General features: G+C 46.8%; 1 protein-coding gene across 1 annotated transcript in view; it reads left to right on the forward strand.

Annotated features, from left to right (window-relative positions):
• ADAMTSL5 (ADAMTS like 5) overlaps positions 1 to 20,739 on the forward strand; it is a 44,808-nt gene that overhangs the window by 11,778 nt on the left and 12,291 nt on the right. The window contains exons 4-8 of the mRNA XM_054981966.1: positions 10,544 to 10,698; positions 13,284 to 13,344; positions 15,924 to 16,032; positions 17,180 to 17,307; positions 19,262 to 19,385. Coding sequence (XP_054837941.1) covers positions 10,544 to 10,698; positions 13,284 to 13,344; positions 15,924 to 16,032; positions 17,180 to 17,307; positions 19,262 to 19,385 — 577 coding nt within the window. The remainder of the gene's footprint in view (positions 1 to 10,543; positions 10,699 to 13,283; positions 13,345 to 15,923; positions 16,033 to 17,179; positions 17,308 to 19,261; positions 19,386 to 20,739) is intronic.

Below are 20,739 nucleotides of genomic sequence, written 5' to 3' on the forward strand. Positions count from 1 at the left end.
GTGTAGTAATGGCCAGTAGCTTCAGCGGCTTTAGAAAGGGAGTTCCGAGGACATCTGGTTGGCCCCTGTGGGGTATGGGATACTGGACTAGATGGACTATTGTTCTGATCCAGCAGGGTTCTTCTGTCTTGGTTCAGTCAGTGTCTGGATGCAAGATTGCCTCCCAATGCCATCTTCAATGCCCCCAATGCTGTTGTAGAACAATTGTGTTTTTCTAGTATATCTTTAGCCCTGCATGGCCTAGGCTAGCCCAAATCTCTGAAGCTAAGCAGAGTCGGCCCTGGTTAGTACTTGGATGGGAGACCACCCCGGATGTTAACATGCAGAGGCAGTTAATGGCAAACCAACTCTGTTCCATTGCACCTTGAAAAAACATCCAGGGTCAAATATAGCTTCTACTGGACTGCACTTTCCTCTTCCATTATACCTTTAACCAACCCACATCTTGGCTTTTGAACTGATAGTAAGAGAGAGCTAGTGTGGTGTAGTAGTTAGAGAGTTAGACTAGGATCTGAGGGGCTCCAGGTTCGAATCCCTACTCTGCCATGGAAGCTTGCTGGGTGACCTTGGGCCAGTTGTTTTCTCTCAGCCTAACTTACCTTATAGGGTTGTGTGAGGGCAAAATGGAGAAACAGAGGGTGATGTAAGCTACTGGGGTCCCTAATGGGCAGAAATGCAGTATAAATGAAGTAAATAAATAAGTATACATCAAGCTGCAGTATATATTAAAACCGGACTGAAAATGGATAATAATAGGCTGCAGTTCTTAAGAAAACAACAGGCTTGCAAGCATGTCTCTGTTTATCTTTAAAATGTTAGGATGGCATGCCGTATGTATCTTCGTTCATTTTGCTTAGCTCTCCTACATTTGAAAGGACTAGAAACTTGAGCCGAAACAAACGAGACGAAATACCTAGATTCAACTCGTGTTCTCTTACCTCAAGGTTTGTCGGGAAGTGTAGGCGTCCTTGCAGCTTAAAGTTTAGCATTTACAGAGCAGCAGGGAGGGAAGTGCAGGTGTCCTTGCAGCTTAAAGTTTAGCATTTACAGAGCAGCAGGGAGGGAAGTGTGGGCGTCCTTGCAGCTTAAAGTCTCCCGGTGCAGCCAGGCGTTGCTCTGCAGGGCCAGGCCAGGTGAGGGGAAGGGAAAATGCTGCGATGCACCTTGAGAGCGGAAGGAAAGGTGCCCCATGCCTGCACTTCCCTCCCTGCTGCTCTGTAAATGCTAAACTTTAAGATGCAAGGACGCCTACACTTCCCGACAAACCTTGAGGTAAGAGAACACGAGCTGAACCTAGGTATTTCATCACGTCTGTTTTGAGTCCTTGATTGCCACACACACACCCCAAAATGAAAGTTGAATATCCTGGAATGGACCAAGCCCCTGTGGCCTGGATCCATGTGAGCATCTGAAAAGGCAGTTCTGACGTCTGCAAACATGTGCGTCTTTAAGCAGAAGATCCCCAACACGCTTCACAGCCCTGGATACAGATTCCAGCGTTGTCGGAAACTCCAGGCGGGATTGTGGAAGAAGGAGGCTGCTGAGTCCCTGCAAGTTCAGGGTGTGGAGGAGGCTCTTCTTGCCACAGAGTTCTCTCAGGCCCTCTTCGAGTTGCACAAAAGATCGGAGAGGAACCACAATCTTCACAATAATTGATTCTTGTTTTCAAAGAGCCTCTTTGTGCATCTCTATGACCCCACTGGAGAGCTAATCCTCTTCTCCTCTAAAGATCACTGTTCTCTGTATGGGAGAATAGGTTGGAGACCCCCAGCTGAGGACCAAGCCTGTGGCCCGACAAACTTGGCCCGGCTCCTCTCTGCATGGAGGCCTCACACTCTGGCTGTTCTTCCCCGGCCCTCCAGCTGCCCGACCCGTGTTTATCCTCTGCTTCGGCTCAAGTTCATTAAATCCAGCAAGTGTCAGGGGCAGCCAAGCCCTGGGGACTGTCCGGCTCTGCCTGGATTTCCATGGAACTGTGGGAGGGTTTGGGAATGCACCGTTGCAGACACATGAGGCAGATTAAGCTTTGTGTTTTTTGTAAAGTGGGAGAACCGCTGGAACCCACCCCTTCCTGGAAATCATGGGAATTTGCCTTATCCAGGCTGTTGACTCGGTGAGCCTAGAATTGCCTCCTTGGACTAGCAGCAGCTCTGCAGGGTCTCCGGCAGAGAAACATTTTTTTACACCGAGATCCTCTAAAGTGGAGATGCCGGAGACTGGATCTCAGACTGTCTGCATTCAAAGCATGGGCTCTGCTGCTGCTGTCAGAGGGCCTAACTACATGTGTTTTTCCTGGGGTCCTCATTGTGTGATCAAGTGGGACCATGGGGTGCAGGAGAAGGGGCTTATGTCTCCTCCTGGGCTGTTTTCCTGACCTGAAATCACCTCGAGAGCCTGCTGTTTGCCCCCACAGGCGGGTCTGCATAGACTGATGAGGTATATGAAGGTTTCCCCATTGGGAGGGTTGCCAGGTCCCCTTACCATCCCAGCAAGATGGGAGGAGACCTGGCTCTTACCGCTTTCTTTCCTTCTGCATGCCTTACTTGTACATGCACAGTCCTGCAGCTGTGCAATGACATCACTTCCTGTGACATCACCGTGCAGACACAGGAGCACATGTGTGCTTCACAGCAGGCCAATTTGGGCCTCAAAGAGGCCCAATTTGGCCCATTTAGGGTCCAAATCAGCCTGGGGTGAAGCGTGGGAGTTCTCTCGGGGTGGCACAATGATGTCCGTGATGTCATCAGACTGCCCCAGGAATGCACCCGGGAGGACCATTCCTGTGCCTTCCTCCTCTGCCAGTGGAAGTGGAGGGCAGAGAGTGAAAGCAGGGGATCCCCCATCCCCACCAGGGAGATGGGATCCCTAGGTAAAATGCAGTATCCCAGGGCTCTTCCAGATCTGGAAAATGGCATGGTGGAGGGAGGTATAAGCCCTTTCTCCCCTCATACAGTGATCTGCAGCAAGGAGCTCATGAGCTCATCTGACTAACAGTCCTTGCAGTGAAATCAGACCCGACCTGACCCTTCTAGCTAAAAACAGAAGATGTCGATTTCTTCAGGAGATGCTTCCTTCCACTTAATTAGACCACCGGCCCGTTCTGTCCAATAGGGCCTATTCTGACTAGCCTCAGTTCCCTGAAGCAGAGACAAGACTTACTTTGGTCCTTTGTTAACTGGAGATGTGGGGAATCGAACCTGGGACCTTCTGCACAAAACATAGTAGAGAGAAATGGCTTTGTTTGGCAGCTTTGTTCGGAACACCACTGGCAGGTGCAACTTCATGGCGCTAAGCCAACCGATGTCAGAAATGAAATGATCCGATAGGCTGCCTCTATACTGCTACATTTTTAATCTCCAAAATTTGGAGAGTTCTGCTGAGTATTTAAAGAAAGACTGTCCTGAATTGCACATATGGGGCATTGCTGTAATATATACATATGCAATTTATATAAATTGTACCTAAGCGGATATTATAAATATTTGAAAATATAATGGATTAAAGTACCAAGACAATTTTTCTTGGAGCTGTCCAACACCGTCTAGACTATCCAACAAGTGGTTTTTTAGAAAAAAAAATTCTGTAAACTTCTATGCACACTGATGGGGTGGGTGCGTTTTTCAGAAACTTGGCCAGCCCATAAACAACAAGTGCATGAAAGTATTACAAAATGTGGTGGGTGAACTAGGCGCTGATAGTTGAATCAATCTAGCCAAACCTATTACTGGATCTACTTGAACACAAGCCCTGTTCACATGTTACAGTGAACACACTTACAACCTGCATGTATGTGTGTATACTTACTTTTAAGAAAAAATAATAATAATTTTGCTTCTATATTGCTTTTCTAAACAGATCAGTGCCCCACTCAGCAGTAAACATAGTCAGTGTTATTATTATCTGAGACTGAGTGCTAAACTACAAGAGATGATGGTTGTTGTGGGTTTTCCGGGCTGTATTGCCATGGTCTTGGCATTGTAGTTCCTGTAGTTCAGGAACTACAATGCCAAGACCACGGCAATACAGCCCGGAAAACCCACAACAACCATCTTTCTCCAGCCGTGAAAGCCTTCGACAATACAAGAGATGAATTACACAAAGACGCTCACATGAAGTGAGTTGCAATGTTAGCTGGGAAGCTAAGTTTTAAAAGACAGTTGTGAAGGCTTTGTCAATTTCTCCTCTCTACAGAGCCACAAAGATCACTCCTCAGAAGGTTAGTTTATTTCCTCTTTGCCTCCTAGAAGGGGAGGTGAAACTGACAGAGCCTTCCAGAGGCAAAGAGGAAATTAACAAACCCTCTGAGAAGCCATCTTTGCTGGCTCTGTAGAGAGGGGAAATTGACACAGCCTTCCAATCTGTTTTTTAAAACTCAGCTTCCCGGCTAACACTGCAACTCCCTTCTCATGCGTGTCCTCGTGTAATTCATCTCTTGTAGTTTAGCTCTGAGAGGAATAGTTTACCCAGCACCACCTGCTGTCCTCATAGCAGTGCTGGGATTTGCAGCCTGACTGCTTAACCGCTGCGATACAGAAACAACCCAACCACTTAACCGCTGTGCTACTTTAGAAATTTGGGACTAGGAGCTAGATAAATGTGGGGTTTGGATCACATGTTGTACATGTGTTCAGCATAGCATGAGAATGACTCAACACACATATCAAGCAAAATCAAGTGCACACTGTACATGGATTGTATCCATTCATCGTAACTGGAGATAATAGGTGCAGGCAGCAAAAATTCTTTAAAAATGGGAAATTTCCTAGATGTTTGCCTGGCAATTACTGAATGAATTTTTGCTAACTTCAGCACACCATACTCTACATTTTTAAAAAGATAGCAAACTTTGAAACGGGGACTTGATAATTGTAGGTACAGTATATCTCATTCTGTGACAGCAAGAATGAGCACATGTTTTATGGGGAAATGTAACACTAAACAAATGTGTGCCTGTTGTGGACTTCCTGGAGATTTGGGGGTACGCTGGTGAGGTATAACGCCACAGAGTCTACCCTCCGAAGCAGCCATTTTCTTCAGGGCAGTTTATCTCTGCTGTCTGGAGATCAGTTGTAATCCCAGAAGATGTCTAGACCCCTCCTGGAAGTTGGCAGCCCTAGCTACGACCCTGCCCCCACTGATAGATTTTTAAAAAATGGCTGTAAGTGCCTTTCAAAATGTATAATGACTCTGCAAAATGCCAACACCATCCATGACTATGAAGCAACCCTCATGTGCCAGCTTTTATGGAGCTGGCATGAGTGAGTGACCTACGCACCCCAACACAGTCATTATTATATACCTCCAAAGTAAGCAGCCCTATTGGCCCGTAGCAAAACCCAGAACCCATGTAATATCTTTGAATGGGGACCAACCAAAACAACACAGCACGACACAATGTGCAAGCTTTTGAGTCCTCCAGAGCTCTTCCTCAGGCTGGAGGTTAAAAACAAAATAGGGGGTGGGACTCTCAAGCTAGTGTGTTATGGCCTCTTTGGTGAATATATTTTCAACTGAATGGCTTTCATTTAGGGTTGGCAACTCTGGGTTGGGAATTCCTGGGGATTTAGGGGTAGAGCCTAGGAAGGCAGGGCCAGATCTAGGGTTGCCAGTGCCCAGGGCAACCCAAGTCCAGCCTCTCTCATCATCACGCAGGACGAAGTGTGCCACCCGTGCAACAAACTGGGTGCCCTGGCGCACTGTGAAGTTGGTGGAGGCAGCACAGGGGGGTGGGAAGCCGCCCACGCCATTTGCCTGCCCCGCAGTACAGGACAGCGGATGGCCACCCCCTGTCCTGCGGGGCAGGCGAATGGCACGGGTGGCCTCCCAGCCCCCCGCACAGCCTTTCAACTGCCCCACAGGACAGGGGGCGGCTGGCTTGCTGTGTGCCCCCTGTCCTGTGGGGCAGGTGAATGGCACAGGTGGCCTCCCAGCCCCCCATGCTGCCTTTTGTCTGCCCCACAGGACAGGGGTTAAGCAGCAAGCCCAGCCACCTGAAAGGAAGAAAGGAAGAGTGGGGGGACTTGGAGGCTGCCTGCGTGCTCCCGGCAGCTGGCAGCTGTGCCCGGCACCCCCTCCTTGGTGGTGCCGGGGGCAGACTACCCCCCCTGCTTCCCCCTCGATCCGGCCCTGTAGAAAGGGCAGGGTTTGGAAGGGAAGGGGCATCAGTGGGGTGTAATTCCATAGAGTCCACTCTCCAAAGATGCCATTTTCTCCAGGGGAACTGATCTCTGTCACCAGGACAGCAGTTGTAATTCCAAGTGATCTCCAGCCCCCACCTGGAGGCTGGCAACCCTACTTCCTTTTTTTGCTTTTTCTTCCCAGCAGGCCCAGGGCACATTCTGATACTAACCATACCCAGCACCCACTGAAGTCAGCTAAGTATCCTCTGCAGGCCAAAGTTGCCTTAACACGCTGGTTTGAAAGAAGTGCTTTTCTCCTCATTCCTGCTTTCCTTTTTTTGGTTTCCAGTATCACTTAGAGCCTTTGAAACCCTTTCAGAGCAAAGTGGCTCTTCCCAGGCTCGTCCCTTCAGGATACAGCCTTGACATTTTGATCCACTTGCGGGTGAATTTAAAAATGTGCTCACGGATATATGACACCTTTGGGAGCTTCTCATCCCGTATATATTTGTGCTGATTTACAGATTTTTATGCCTCATCTGTCCACTGAAAAATGCCCGCAAATAAAGATTAAAACACACAATTTTTTTTTAAAAAAATCAGTGTTCAAAACATAAAAATCATGCAGGTCTAGTCACAGAATAAATCTAGCAACCTCCGCACAGAACATAGCTCTACTTAACATTTTTCAGTAGAAGCAGATAAAAAGAGAGAGGGGTATGTGTCTGTCTCTACACAAGACATCAGACGCTGAAGAACATCTTTGGGGAGATGCAATGGTAGCCAGGAAGGGTAGTTTAAAAAGACAGAGCCGGCAGCAGGGCAAAGGCTTTGCTATACGTGAGAGCTGTGTGAAGGAGCTGTGAAATGCCAGATGGGAATCTTCAGCCCATTATAACCTCTCCTGGTCCAAGCCTGGCTCTGTAAGGTAGCTCCAGCCCATTTCTATTCCTTGCTGCCCTCTGGATGCAATCCCACAGTTTTAGACTGGAGAGATGAAATTGACAGAGCCTTCAGGGAGGTGCAGATGAAATTAACAAACCCTCTGAGGAGTGATCTCTGCTGGCTTTCTCATTTTAAACTATGCTTCCCGTCTCTCTACACTTGGCAAAAACATGCCAAGGCGTCTTGTGTAGAGAGACTCTGTGTCTCTGTCTTTGTCGGTGTGTGTGCATGTCAGCAAACAGATCAAGGGCGAATGACTGTAAACCAAACAAAACCCTCAGCCAGACAAAGATGCCTAAATTCTCATCTGGCACCTAAGCCTAATAAAGGCAGATTGACTCTTAGTTGCCTCTCAGCCCCTATTAGCTATAAGAGTTAGACAAAACCTCCACATGTAGAGGCAATCTACCTCTGTACACTGTATGCAGGATAAATAGCAGAGGATGGTCATCCCTTCCAGCAAGAGACCATCATTGGAGGTTGGAAGCTGGGTGATTGGCCCCCAACCTGTTCTGATCCAACAGATTCAGCACTGTGTTATTTCAGAAGAGGAGATGCTGGAGTCCAAACTTTCCTAGAAGTCATGCAAACATGTGGCTCTGCCTTATTTTGATCAATCCTGTCTAGTATGGCAGGGGCTTAAATAAATCCATCAGCCATGAATTTACCAGCAAGTATCGGCAGCAATAAATACGCGGATCCTCAGGGTTCGTAGGCAATCTGCCTGGGGAACAATGAGCAGGGGAGAGCTCTTGCCTTCCTGCACTGTTTGTATTCTGGCTGACCCCTGTTGGAAACAGGAATCTGGACTAGGTGGATCCACTCCTCCTACAACTGATGTTCTTAAGCCAGAGTGATGCTGCTGTAGCTTACCAAGAGGAGGATTTGGTGCAAAAAGAAGGTGGCCCAGCCCTCCTCTACTTTTTTGCCCCCACCTCCCATTCTGCTTCCTCCTCCCGCCTTGCAACAGTCAAGCCCTCCACCTTCGGCCTACATTCTCAATGCTTCTGTCTTGTTAGCTGTTGCTTAGTCCAGTGATAAATATTTAATTCTTTTGACCTTTCCTTCATAAACAGAGGTTGCTCTTTTCCCAGTGCAGCTCGCTGGGGATTATGCAACCTCCAAATCTGCATCTGGATATTTTTGATTAGGGTAGAGATATTATTATCTAGCTTAACCAGTTTCCCTTCCCGAAGAAAAAATCAGAAGGTGCCTTGGTGTGTGTCTGTGTGTCTGTTTTCTTTTGCATCTCGAAAAGGAAACCCGTTATAAAAAATTCCATTCCAAAAGTCTGGGAAGAGGTAAAGCAGACAGTGGAAAGAACATCCAGAATTTAATCGGGCGAGTGAAAGGGATACAAAACAGAGAAACAAAAATGACATAGACAATGAGAGAAGCTGCCTAGCAGGGAGGGGGGCTGGGTTTGTGGCGCCTCAGTTCTCTCCGAGGGCCTCCCTACCCATTACAAAGCCTTTGGGTTGCGTTCAGATCTGCCAGGAGAACTTTCGATCAGACATGCATCGCGAATTCTGTCTACTGGGAACAAAATTCCCAGTTGCATCAAGGGGGCCCAATTCAGATTGGGACCACAGCATATGGAGAGAGAGTGCTTATGGTGACTCCCTCCTCGGTACCATTGTCCTGCCCCGAAACAGCCCCATGGGCCATTAATTGCCCCATTGCGGAACCCTAATGTGCCCTGTCGAGCCCCCAATAGAGCAAACAATGCCCCTCCAAGCTGTTTTAGGTCAGGGAAATGGCACGGGGAGGGGAAGGCTTAAGCCCCATCTCTCATGGTCTCAGGCCAAATCAGACCTCCCGCATCCACCCTCGTGCGCCTGTGAGTTGAGTTCCCAGTGAAAAACCTGCAAAGGACGCCTGATGAAAAACCCTTGTGCCAGACTTGAGGAATTTGTACCTTGTGTTGGAGAGTCCTTCACTATTGCACAGCCCTGACTTCATGCAAAGGTGTGTGTGATGAACACTGTTGCATGAAGGTGTTATCATGAGCCCCCCCCCTTCCCTGAAACCTTGAAACTGCCTGACACCGAATCAGACCCTCAGTCCATCAAGATCTGCATTGTCTGCTCAGACTGCCAATGCCTCTCCGGGGCGTCAGGTGGAGGTCTTTCACATCACTTCCTACCTGATGTTTTAAAATGGAGATGCTGGGGATTGAACCTGGGACCTTCGGCTTGCCAAGCAGGGGCTCTACCAATGAGCCACGGCTCCTTGCAGGTTCCCACCTTTTATGTTTTATGTTTTGTTGGGGATCTCCTCCATCTATATGGCACCTTCATATGATGTTTCCAGTGTTCTCACTTCACTCACTAACTGTGAAATCCTAAGCCGATTTACTCCAGTTTAAGACCATTGAAATCAAAGGGTTTAGGCTGGAGTAACTCTGCTTAGGATTTCACTGTAAATCCCACATGAGCCCATATGCATGGTGGGCTACAAAGGCCTCTCTCTGGCCCATGGGGATGACCTTCATGTAAATGCAGAAAGAGAGGCTATTTCAGCCCGGTGTATGAAAAGGCCTTCAAGATTTGGGGGCTGCCTGCTGCTGGCACACAGATCTCCCCCTCCATTCCTCTTGTGCTACTGACAGGGGCAGAGAAACACACACAGATCACTAGTTCTCGTGGTCTGAGCCTGGATTTTTGCACGAACTGGGGTCCGAAACCAGAATGAATGCAAGTTCACACATTCACACAAACCAGCTGCTTGCATGTGCATTCATGTGGAGACCACATAATAAGTATAAAACCTTTCCCAGTAAACTTCAGTTAATGAGCTTTCTTCGGAGGCTCAGAGCCTTGCTACAAGTGACATTTTACACGTGAAGGATAAAGGATCATTTTCGCAAGTCTTTCTGGGAACTGAAGTTCCTCTCCCCCACCCCTTTTCCTTCAGTTCCTTCCCCTCGCTGCCTGAAGAGACAGAGAAAGCCTGCGGCAACAGCAACTTTTGCAAATCGTTCCTCCAGTCACAAGCGTGCTCTCAATGATCTTTGGGGCAGGCAGCTGCAACTTTCTCAGCTTTCTCCGGAGCATTCCCCCCCACCCCAGCAAGACAATTTGCAAAAGCTGATGTTGCCGTAGGCTCTCGCTGTCTCTTCAGGCAGCGAGGGGAAGGAACAGAAGGAAAACGGGTTGGGGAGAGGAACTTCAGTTCCCAGAAAGACTTGCGAAAATTATCCTTTATCCTTCACCTGTAAAATGTCACTTGTAGCAAGGCTCTCATTCTTAGCAATCCGTGTTTCTTTCGGCTGCTGAATCCGTGGGCCGACAGCACGTCTCTGCATAGCAGAGACTCAGCATCTTCCCTGCTTTACTGGATGCAGAGGTCTGTGTGCGTAGGTCACGCTCCCACAAACAGCTGATCTAGGTTTGACGAGAGACGCATCGTTACGTGAAACGAAAGCAAGGCTGTCGACCGTCCTGAGAGTTGTGACTTTGTCATATTCCTTTAAGTAGGGGACAGATGGCAGGACTCTGGGGCTCGGCCTGTCCCCACGGTCTCGTCTCAAGCGCCAGCCAGGCCACGGGACGTGGACACATTGGGGCGCTTGGAGTGCCTGTTCCAGCACCTGTGGAGATGGCGCCTCATTCCGTACCAGGAGGTGCATCCGGTAAGTGTGTGCGAGAGGGACAGTGGACTGTGGGGGAGGGAGAAAAGAACACACTATTGCCTTTGAGGTGGCCTGTGTCAGTGCTGCAGCAGGACATCTGCGTCCTCTTAGAAGAGGCATTCCCTCCTATTCAACAAAATCAATTTTATTTATTTATTTTGCCTTTTCTGATTCCAAAGCCCATTATTTATCCTGCAGTTAGCTCGGTGTGCAGAGTCCACAATCCCTATACGATGTGAGATGACATAATTCGTCAAAATGCAACAGAAAGACAATCCCTTTATTACGATCAACTAAAGATATTCCTTTTCTGTCGGTTTTGGATATTTTTTTGTGTAGACTGGGAGTTACCTGCTGAGATCTCAGCATATTCATCAGGAATGCTGGCCAAATGCTTTCTGTCTTCCATTCTTCCACTGCTGGAGCCAAATCATTTTTTCCCATTTTTTTTGGCAACGTCTGTCCTGCAAGCTATGGATAGATCGCCTGCCAGTTCCAGATCTTCAGTTGTAATCTGGTATTTCCGGGAAACTTATAATACAATTAGTGGAGAGAGTGGAATTGTCCTCTCTTGCACATTGTTTGTCACAACTCTCCAGTGCTGTGAAATAACAAGATGAAGATCTTGTGTCTCGGTCCATTGACAAAACTGGAAGGTCATGCAGCCCCAGGACCGGATCCATTCCACTAGCCGTGGTGCTTTCCTCTGGTGCAGGGAGCCCTGCCCGCTGCAAGAGATCCTTGTGTCAGGAAATGCTCCTTGCTCTAGAGTAGAATGCCACTTTGTAGCAGAATGGATCCGTCGGTTCCAACCCTCAATTTACCTGGGGCTCACGGGAAAGGGAGAGGAAGGATTTAACCCTTCAGTTTCTGCTCAGTCTTACTATCCCAGACTGGCTCGCCTGCCCCGCTACAAACATGTTCATGCTAATGTTTTGCTGCTGACAGCAGAGCAGAAGGAGCCAATTTCAAAAGGTGAAACTTTCCTGTTATGCTGCGAGACAAAAGGAGGCTGCAGGAGCCAGCCATTTGCATTAGATGGATGGATTGCGAGCACCAGTCTCCGTCCTGTCCGTATGAGCCCTAAGATCCAGATTTAAACATAGAGCCTCGCTACAAGTGACATTTTACACGTGAAGGGCACTTGATCATTTTCGCAAGTCTTTCTGGGAACTGAAGTCCCTCTCCCCCGCCCCTTTTCCTTCTGTTCCTTCCCCTCTCTGTTAGAATGGCTGCCTGAAGAGACGGAGAAAGCCTACGGCAACAGCAGCGTTTGCAAATCGCCTTGCTCGGGGAGGGGGGTGGGAATGCTCTGGAGAAAGCTGAGAAAGTTGCAGCTGCCCGCCCCCAAAGATCGTTGAGCAGGCTTCTGACTGGAGGAACGATTTGCAAAAGATGCTGTTGCCGCAGGCTTTCTCTGACTTTTCAGGCAGCCATTCTAACAGTTCTAACAGAGAGGGGAAGGACACTAGGACTTCACCGACATGTCAGCTTTCTCCAGAGCATCCCCCACCCCCCAGCAAGATGATTTGCAGAAGCTGCTGTTGCCGTAGGCTTTCTCTGTCTCTTCAGGCAGCCATTCTAACAGAGAGGGGAAGGAACAGAAGGAAAAGGGGTGGGGGAGAGGGACTTCAGTTCCCAGAAAGACTTGCGAAAATGATCAAGTGCCCTTCACATGTAAAATGTCACTTGTAGTGAGGCTCATATAAATACATAAATCTGTCTTATGTTTTATTGTCTAGCTTTGCATTGCCTGTTCTGATCGACCCTGGCTATTGCAACATCAGCTTTCAAGAGGAGATACATTCTCTCTGGCTCAAAACAGGAGAGCCATAGCTGCCAGTTTTTGCCCTGACGCTGCTTCTGCCAAGTAGGACCATTGGTCTGTCTAGCTTCCATTGTCTCCTTTGATTGGCAGGACCTGACTGGATCTCATCAAGTTGGCAGCTAAGCAGGATTGGCTTTGGTTATTAATTGGATGGGAAACCCTCAAGAAGGCCAGGGTTGCAGATGCAGGCAATGGCAAACCACCTCTGAAAGTCTCTTGCCTTGAAAACCCTAGCAGGGGTTGTCATAAGTCAGCTATGACTTGACAGCACTTTCCACCACCACCAAGTACAGAAAGGCCTTTCCCAAGACCTGCTGCCTGAAATCCTTTAAGTGGAAACGTGAGGGATTGAACCTAGGACCTTCTGCATGCAGTATAGGGGCTCTATCACTGAGATACAGCCCCTCTCCAAGCTGTCACCCTGTGGTGCCTGTCGAAGGTAAAGTAAGGCAACAGCCAGCTGCTGTTTCATCAAAAGATGTAGGACAGGCTAGCCCTGAAAAGGGCAAGCTGGAAATAGCTAAATCTCTTGTAATTCATTTGCACAGTCTTCCTTGGATGTTGTTGGAAAAAATGGTAAAGAAATAGCTCTTAATTCAGTGTGTATTTTTCGCTGTGCTGTTCACAGCAATGCAGTACTATGGAAATCTAATTGACCATGGCATGTTATGGGCTAGTTAGTTGCAGCATTTCATGGAACAAAACGTGTGCCAGATGTAAAGTTTGGCCTCTCACTGGGTGTCCTGTTTGGATGCAGGTTTCCTGAGGAGGAGATATGCAAGGGAAAGGCCCGGCAGTATCGAGTATGTGAACTGGATGTGAGTACAAGCCGTTATGCAAATACTTACAGTGTGTGTCATTCTTGTGTTGGCCTGAGATACTGGAAGGCATCCGGAGATTTCAGTGCCCAGACCCAGGCTGGGCATTAAGTCTTAAGGGTCCGAGGGCCAAACTACACGTAACCTTTCAGATGAGTTTGCTACAGGAACTTACAGCCAGGGCTCATTTTGAGGGGGAACGTGCAGGAACGCAGTTCCGGCAGTTCCCCAAAGAGGTAACATGACAGGTGGCCCTGCCCACCTGACTCTCAGCCATTTGGGGCCCGTTTTGGCCTGGATTGGGGCTGAAATGGCCCAGATCAGGCCTCTGACGGGTGGTGGATCACTCTACCGCTCAGCAGTGGCCCGATCCTGACCATTTTGGGCCCCTTTTCAGCCATTTTCAGCCCCTTTTTGCCATTTTGGGCCCAATTTTGGTCCTGAATGACCAGGATTGGGTCCAAAACAGCCAGGATAGGTGATGTCTGGGGGTGTGGCATATGCAAATCAGGCATGCTAATGACACACTTCCGGGGCTGTCAAGGGGCATGGCATATGCTAATAGGTTATGCTAATGAGTTATGCTAATGAATTCCTCCAACTCTTTTTCTGCAAAATGACCTGCTTACAGCCATTTTGCAGCGGCCAACTTCCTGATGGCAACTCCGTTTAAAAGTGCGGCAGGGGCCAGTTAGGATCAGGAACACAGCATGGAGGCACTCTTGCCACCCACCGTCCCCCAGTGCAGTTTTCCCAAGCCCAAATGACCCAGGGGGTGTTACTTGACTTGCTGATGAACTTACTTAGAACATTACCAATGCATCTAAACAGATTGTTATGTATGAATGAGCAACTTTATTATGGCTTTTGAAGAAGCTTTGTGAAACGGGATGTTTTAGTTGCTAGCACACCCGTTGTCAGCTCTCCCGAATTTGCTTCCCACCGGAACTACATCGGACGAGACTCGGTTCTCTTCAGCGGCTGCTTGCCTGCAAAGAAAGAAAGAAAAAGGATTACATCGGTTAAAAGGAACAAAGCTTTATGAACTTACCTTGTATACTTACCTTACAGTGTCTGCATTGGTTTGGACAATAATCAGACTATTAGACAATAAGCAGACTACTAGGGGTGTTGACCCTGGTGATAGAAGGAATTTAACTGTAACATCATATCTTTATATATCTTGCACTTTATATATCTTGCACTTTATATATCTTGCACTTTGAGCACCTGCACTTTATACAAAAAGTTATAAAAATTGTTACTATTGTTAATAGTGTGTATATAGTGCTTAGTCCCCTTGGATTGGTTCCCCTTGTTGTTAGATGTTGTTTGGAGACTTCCCCTCTTGGTTTCGGTCTTGTTGATGGAACAAGCTGTGTGTGTGTGGGGGGGGCGAATATTGGATAGCCGCCCCAAAGCTCCTACTCTGGGCGCCGATAACAGCCACTCCAACAGTCAGGCGGGCAGGAAGCAATTCCCTTTTACTATGAGAGACTGAAAGATTTACCTTCCCAGCTTTCCAGTCTCTGGTTTCGTTCTGGGGTGTACCCATGTCCAAGTCATATAGCCAGACTCAGCTTAATTAAAAGCATAGTTTACTATCTTTAAGGAGTGTTGCAAGGCATAAGGCACTCAGACACAGACAACAGATAGAAAACAAGGAAGCCTTACTGTTGTTAACTAAAATCTGCCTATCTAAAACTTAAGAGCTTACTGCCTTAAGCATCTTTGGTGGGCATGCATTTGCTTATTTATTTACTTCAACTTATATTCCACCCTCCCCACACCAGCAGGCTCAGGGCGGATTACACTGCATGTTGTTCATCTTACCCATCTGGCAAAATGCATGCCCTCTCCATGCCTGGCACAGGGACATGGCGAGGCCGAAGAACACAGAAGGGAACTGGATGAGCTGAGAAGCCATCTTTTCTAGAACTCAGCACATCACCCGACCACTCAGGAGCCAATCAGGGCCAAGATGCTAATTAGCATTACAGTGGTGAGAACATCTAGGGAGGACAGATAGAGGCTCTCTGAGACAGTCTCCCAAGGTCGAATCCCTGAGGAACTCAGAAACTGCTTGCAGGTGTTGCTGATCAGCTTAGTCAGCACTTTTTAAGGTAGGCCAGAGCCTGCAAATGCTCACAACAGTGAACTAAAGTTCAGCCATTTTGACTAGAACACTGGCCTTAACTGGCAACTTCCATGCAGGGGGAAGAAGCCCCCCCCCTTCCCCCTCAAGGTGGTCCCAATCCAAATTGGACCTCCATGGCGCTTCTAAATGGAGCTGTCACTGGAAACTCACAGCTCAAGTAAGGCTTCGTCCCTGTGGCAGACTCTTGTAAACGGTAACGTAGTGCGGCCCCCAAGATAGATGGTGATAAAGCAGTTGAAGTGTGGATTCCCCTCTTTGTCAGCCTGCTCTTTTGAGTGATGTAATGGTTCTGATCTAGTTAGTGGCCATGCATATGGAACTGGAGAACCCCTGGGGTGATCACCCAGTATTTATGTTTTTGTGGCATATTGCTATCTGTATTACTCCATGATACCCTTTCTGTCTCCTCCCCTCCTCACAGGATTGCCCCTCTGGATCAACACCCTTCCGGGCCATTCAATGTTCCCTCTACAATGGCAAGCCCATCTCAGGGAGCCAGACCCCATATCAATGGGTCCCGTTCCATGGAGGTGAGCCCAACTGGGATTCTGCCCCCTGCCCCGTTACTGGTATTAGATAGAAGTAAAAGCTGAGGCCCTCCGCTGGAGCTCTTCATTTTCCTTTCCTTTGACATTTTATGTTTTTAAAGGCTCTCTAATATGAAGAAATTTCAGTATTGACATTTAATTTGTAGGTTTGCATATTCACAATGCTTCTGATTATGTTTATGTGGTAACATTTTTGGATAACTGTCCTGATAGTTTTATGATTTTTAGCCCTCATCATTTGATTTAATCTTTTAAGCACCTTTCAAGACTTTGGCCTTTTTTACACAGGCGATTTTTGCTGCTTTTGGCCCCCTACCACTTCAGGTTTTCTTCCGAAATCCAGATGCTTAATTTCCCCTTCAGATTTCAATGCGGCATTTCAAGAGTTTTCTTCCGAATTTTCTGCCTGCGCACAAAAAATTCAGGCAGAAAATTCGGAAGAGAACTCTTGAAATGCCTCATTGAAGTCTGGTGGCAAAAATCGACCGCGCAAAAAAGGCCTTTCAACTGGAATGCAGTATAAAAAATATTGTAACTAAATAAGCAAAGGATTGCTTAGGAAAACCTATAGTCCCCCTCTCAGGGTAAAACCAAAATATAATTTAGATCATCAGTATAACTATCTGAAGAAGACAGCGAGGGAAAAGAAACGAATGCAGCAGATCTTTGAAGCTCTCTGAAAAGGGCCAGTGTGTTGGATTGGGCAAATCTCAATAAGCAAATGGTTCCATCATTTGGAAGCCACCAACAAGAAAGCCATCTCTACCATGGCCACCAACCTGATAGAGGACAGACTGGCCAGGAGATGATGTGCTACGTTAGAGATCTGCAACGTCTTAATGCACTAAACTATGACTAACCTTCAAGGCAAGAGTCAATTTAAGAAATCCCACTTGCGTAACTGAAAATATACAACTTAACAATTGCTAATAATCGACATACTGAAAATTTTAAAAAAATGATTTTTTTTTAAAGAGCCATATTCGGCATAGGCCTCAGACTCTTGTAGTAGCTATAAAAGAGCAGGGAGGTACATCAGGACCCCGGAAGTTCTTTAAGTGAAAACCTTTTGGCCTTAAATGCACCCGTTGTAAGCTCACCTATCCCTTTTTAACTCTCCCTTTGTCAGCTCCCAACCTCTGTGATCTGAACTGCTTGGCAGTGGGCCACAATTTTTACTACACCTTCGGAAGGGTTTTGGACGGGACCCGTTGCAATCCGGAGTCTCGTGATCTCTGCATCACTGGTCGGTGTTTGGTGAGTTGCATCAGGCTTTGGGATGAAAGACTCAGGGGCACCCACCCCTGTTCTTATAACTGCGGTGCCAGCTGTTTGGGGGTGGGAGGTTAGGTATCTGCTTTGGATGCAGCCAGATTCATCTTCAGTTTAAGGAGCTCAGAGCCAAACTACAAGTGACAAGTCACTAGGTGATCAAGTGGAGTGCAAGTGGAGTGCAAGTGAACAAGGAGGAATACATGTGAGTCTGTTCACTTGCCGTTCAAGTGTCATTCGTCACTTGTAGCTTGGCTTTCAGACAGCAGGAGGGACCTTTCTCTGCCAATGACCTTGGAGAACCCCTGCCAGTCCGAGTCAACAATTCTAATAAGGCAGCATTAGTAAATGATACACTGCTCCCGGGTCTGTCTTTAGGTATGTTCTCAAACAGCCATGCTCTGGGAGTTCCCAGAGGCAACTTAAGATTTGCAAAACATGAAAAGCAATTCAGAACGCTAACAATGATTCGCAAACATTGTTTTGCCCTCCCACATCTTCCCAGTCTGTGGGCCAAACTAGACATAATAGCATCCTTGGCCGTTTCTACACATCTTACCTTCTACCGGAACATCGTGGAAGACAGTGTCTTCTCGCGAGAAATCGCACCAGGAAGACGCAATTTCGTACAAAAATCCCGGATCACAGCGTCTTCCTAGCGCGATTTCGCTTGAGAAGATGCTGTCTTCCGTGATGTTCTGGCAGAAGGGAAGACATGTGGAAACGGCCCTTGTGTCTGAAACGGGCCATGGCCTTTTTAAAGCCTGAAATGAGTGTTTTAAAAAGCCAGAAGGGCCCCTGCACAGCACACTGGAGTGAGGCCCTCTTGGTATCCCCATGTACCTTTTCAAGTGCCCAAAGGGCCATGCCCCTCAATCACAGATTAAACCCCTAACAACAATGAAAAACTTACACATACTGCCTTTGGGGTTATATTTCTGCCCCAGTTACTTGAGAAACAAAAACTATGTTTTGAACCTATTAGAAAGGTAACATAAATTTTAAAGGAAAGCATCTCAAAATACTGAAAACAAATAATGTTTAACTTGTACCCTGGGTTGTATTTTCAACCCCAAGAAATCGCTCTGTGGCGAGGGAATTATTTATCAAGAAGGATCACCTGGTTGTCATAAAGGACTGTCTCTCTCCAGAGCACCTTAAAAGGCTTTACTGAAGCAATGTTTTATGAAACACACTAATTATGTATTTTCCCTGCCCCAATAGGGTTAAAAAACTACCCCAGTGCCCGAATAGGGTTAACTACCCTGCCTCAATAGGGTTAAAAAACTACCCCAGTGGCAAAATGCACTGATTTGGGGGAGGGTTTTTTCTACCCCAGATTTTTGTGGGGTGGTGGTGGTGGTGGTTAAAGAAAGAAGACCATTAAGTGGTATGTGGCTGTACTTTAAGTACATTCTTGTACACAAGACAATGTCCTAAAATGGGAAAGGCTCTAGAACCACTTTGCCTTCTGCCAAAACTGGTACAACTGGGCAGGGCTTTTTTTCTGGGAAAAGAGGTGGTGGAACTCAGTGGGTTGCTAGCACAGGGGGCAACTCTTGGTGGGAGGTAGTACCCCAGGTACCACGTGCCTGTGCGCAAAGTGTGCACATGCTCCCAGGACCGTACAATGATGTCACTTTGGGTCAGCTGGAACAAGGGGGAAGTTTTTAAAAGTTTAAATCGCTCTTGGTGAAAATGGTCACATGGCTGGTGGCCCCGCCCCCAGTCTCCAGACAGAGGGGAGTTTAGATTGCCTTCCGTGCCGCTCCAGCCATGTGACCATTGTCAAGAGGTGCCAGAACTCCGTTCCACCAAGTTCCTGCTGAAAAAAAGCCCTGCAACTGGGGCAGGAAATATGCCTTCAAAGTTGTTTGACTGTGAAATTAAGCTCCCTGTGATTCACCAACTAAAACTGTGCTTTTGTCTCTTCTGCCAGAGAGCAGGTTGCGATGGCATTCTGGGTTCAGATGCCCAAGCCGATGCGTGTGGCATTTGCAATGGGAAAAACGAGTCCTGCGTCTTCGTGCAGCGGGTGTTCCGGGCAGCGTTCCCCACCTCTGGTGATTGAATGCCTGACGTTCTCCGTGGGTGAATGCTTTGGCCTTTGGCTTTAATGCTCTCCCCTTGCCCCTTGTTTCTTCCCCCTTTCATATTCTCCCTGAGTGCCCCCCCAACCAGTACTTTCTCTGCTTACAGCTGACCTTGCTTGGTGTACAACAGTTCAGGGGAAAAAAACAAATACAAGATTAATTAACTCTTGCAGTGCCATCTTAAGTAGAGTTGCATCTTGCTAAGTCCGTTGAAGTCTGCTTAGGATTGCATTGTCAATTAGTTAACTTCTACATAGAGGTGTCAAATTTCCCAACATTTTTAAGCCATGGAGGAAAACAGGAGGGGACAGAAATATTGGGTGGGGTGTGTGTGTGTGTGAAATATATGCATCATTTACTTTCCTATCAAACCTGAATATATTTTACTACTTTAATGGCATAAATACATCATGTATAACTTAGCATATAAAAGTGTACTGTTTGACATATTTATGGAATTTAAAATTATAAATGCCTTGCCATCCAAGCCTAACTGGTTATACCGTTCCATATCCATTGAAGTCAGCAGGGCTTAGAAGAATGAAACTCTGTTAGTTTCCTACAGGCAAATTTGCAAATATATCCAGTTCTTGAAAGAGAGAGCAGCAGACTGCTGGATCTTCTGCTACCTTTGGACATGTATCTTAATTTTTGCCATCTGAGAAGTAGGGAAAAATAAAAGCTGAAAACAGAAAATACAGATTTTGTACTAAACAGAAGAAAATGTATAATTTGGACAGCAGGAATCTCATACTGTTTCAGCAGGAATAGCAGCTTGTTTGAATATCAAGTTAAACTTTATAACACTGACAACACTGAATTCTTTAATTTTGTGTTATCATTAAACACAGTATATCATTATCATTGAACAGATTATAGCATATTGTCGCCCAAATTATTTACATTTAAACAATAAACATATCCTTGAAAATATGTTGCATATCTGACGGGGAGGGCGGTCTAGAAATGCAATAAATAAAAATAAATAAATAAATAAATAAATAAATAAATATGTCTACACTACTATAAATATTATCGACATTATCTAATGCAGTAGATTGCCTTATATAATTTTTTTTATACTACATAACTTTATACTTCTATGCATTTTGAGTGAGCAAAACCTGTTTTTGAAGAGCATTTCAATCATTTCACAAAAAAGATAGCTTCCCCTCCAAATTTCCCAATTTTCCCACTGGAAGAATGTGGGGGGGGGGGGCCTCAAGAAAAAAACTGAGATTTTTTCATCAAAATTGTTCTTTTCTTTCCCATGCCTTTCCATTTCTGGTTCCATACCTAGGTGCCCCCTCCTCCTACCGTGACT

This window comes from Eublepharis macularius, chromosome 5 (genome assembly GCF_028583425.1).
Source record: "Eublepharis macularius isolate TG4126 chromosome 5, MPM_Emac_v1.0, whole genome shotgun sequence".
Taxonomy (NCBI): Eukaryota; Metazoa; Chordata; class Lepidosauria; order Squamata; family Eublepharidae; genus Eublepharis; species Eublepharis macularius.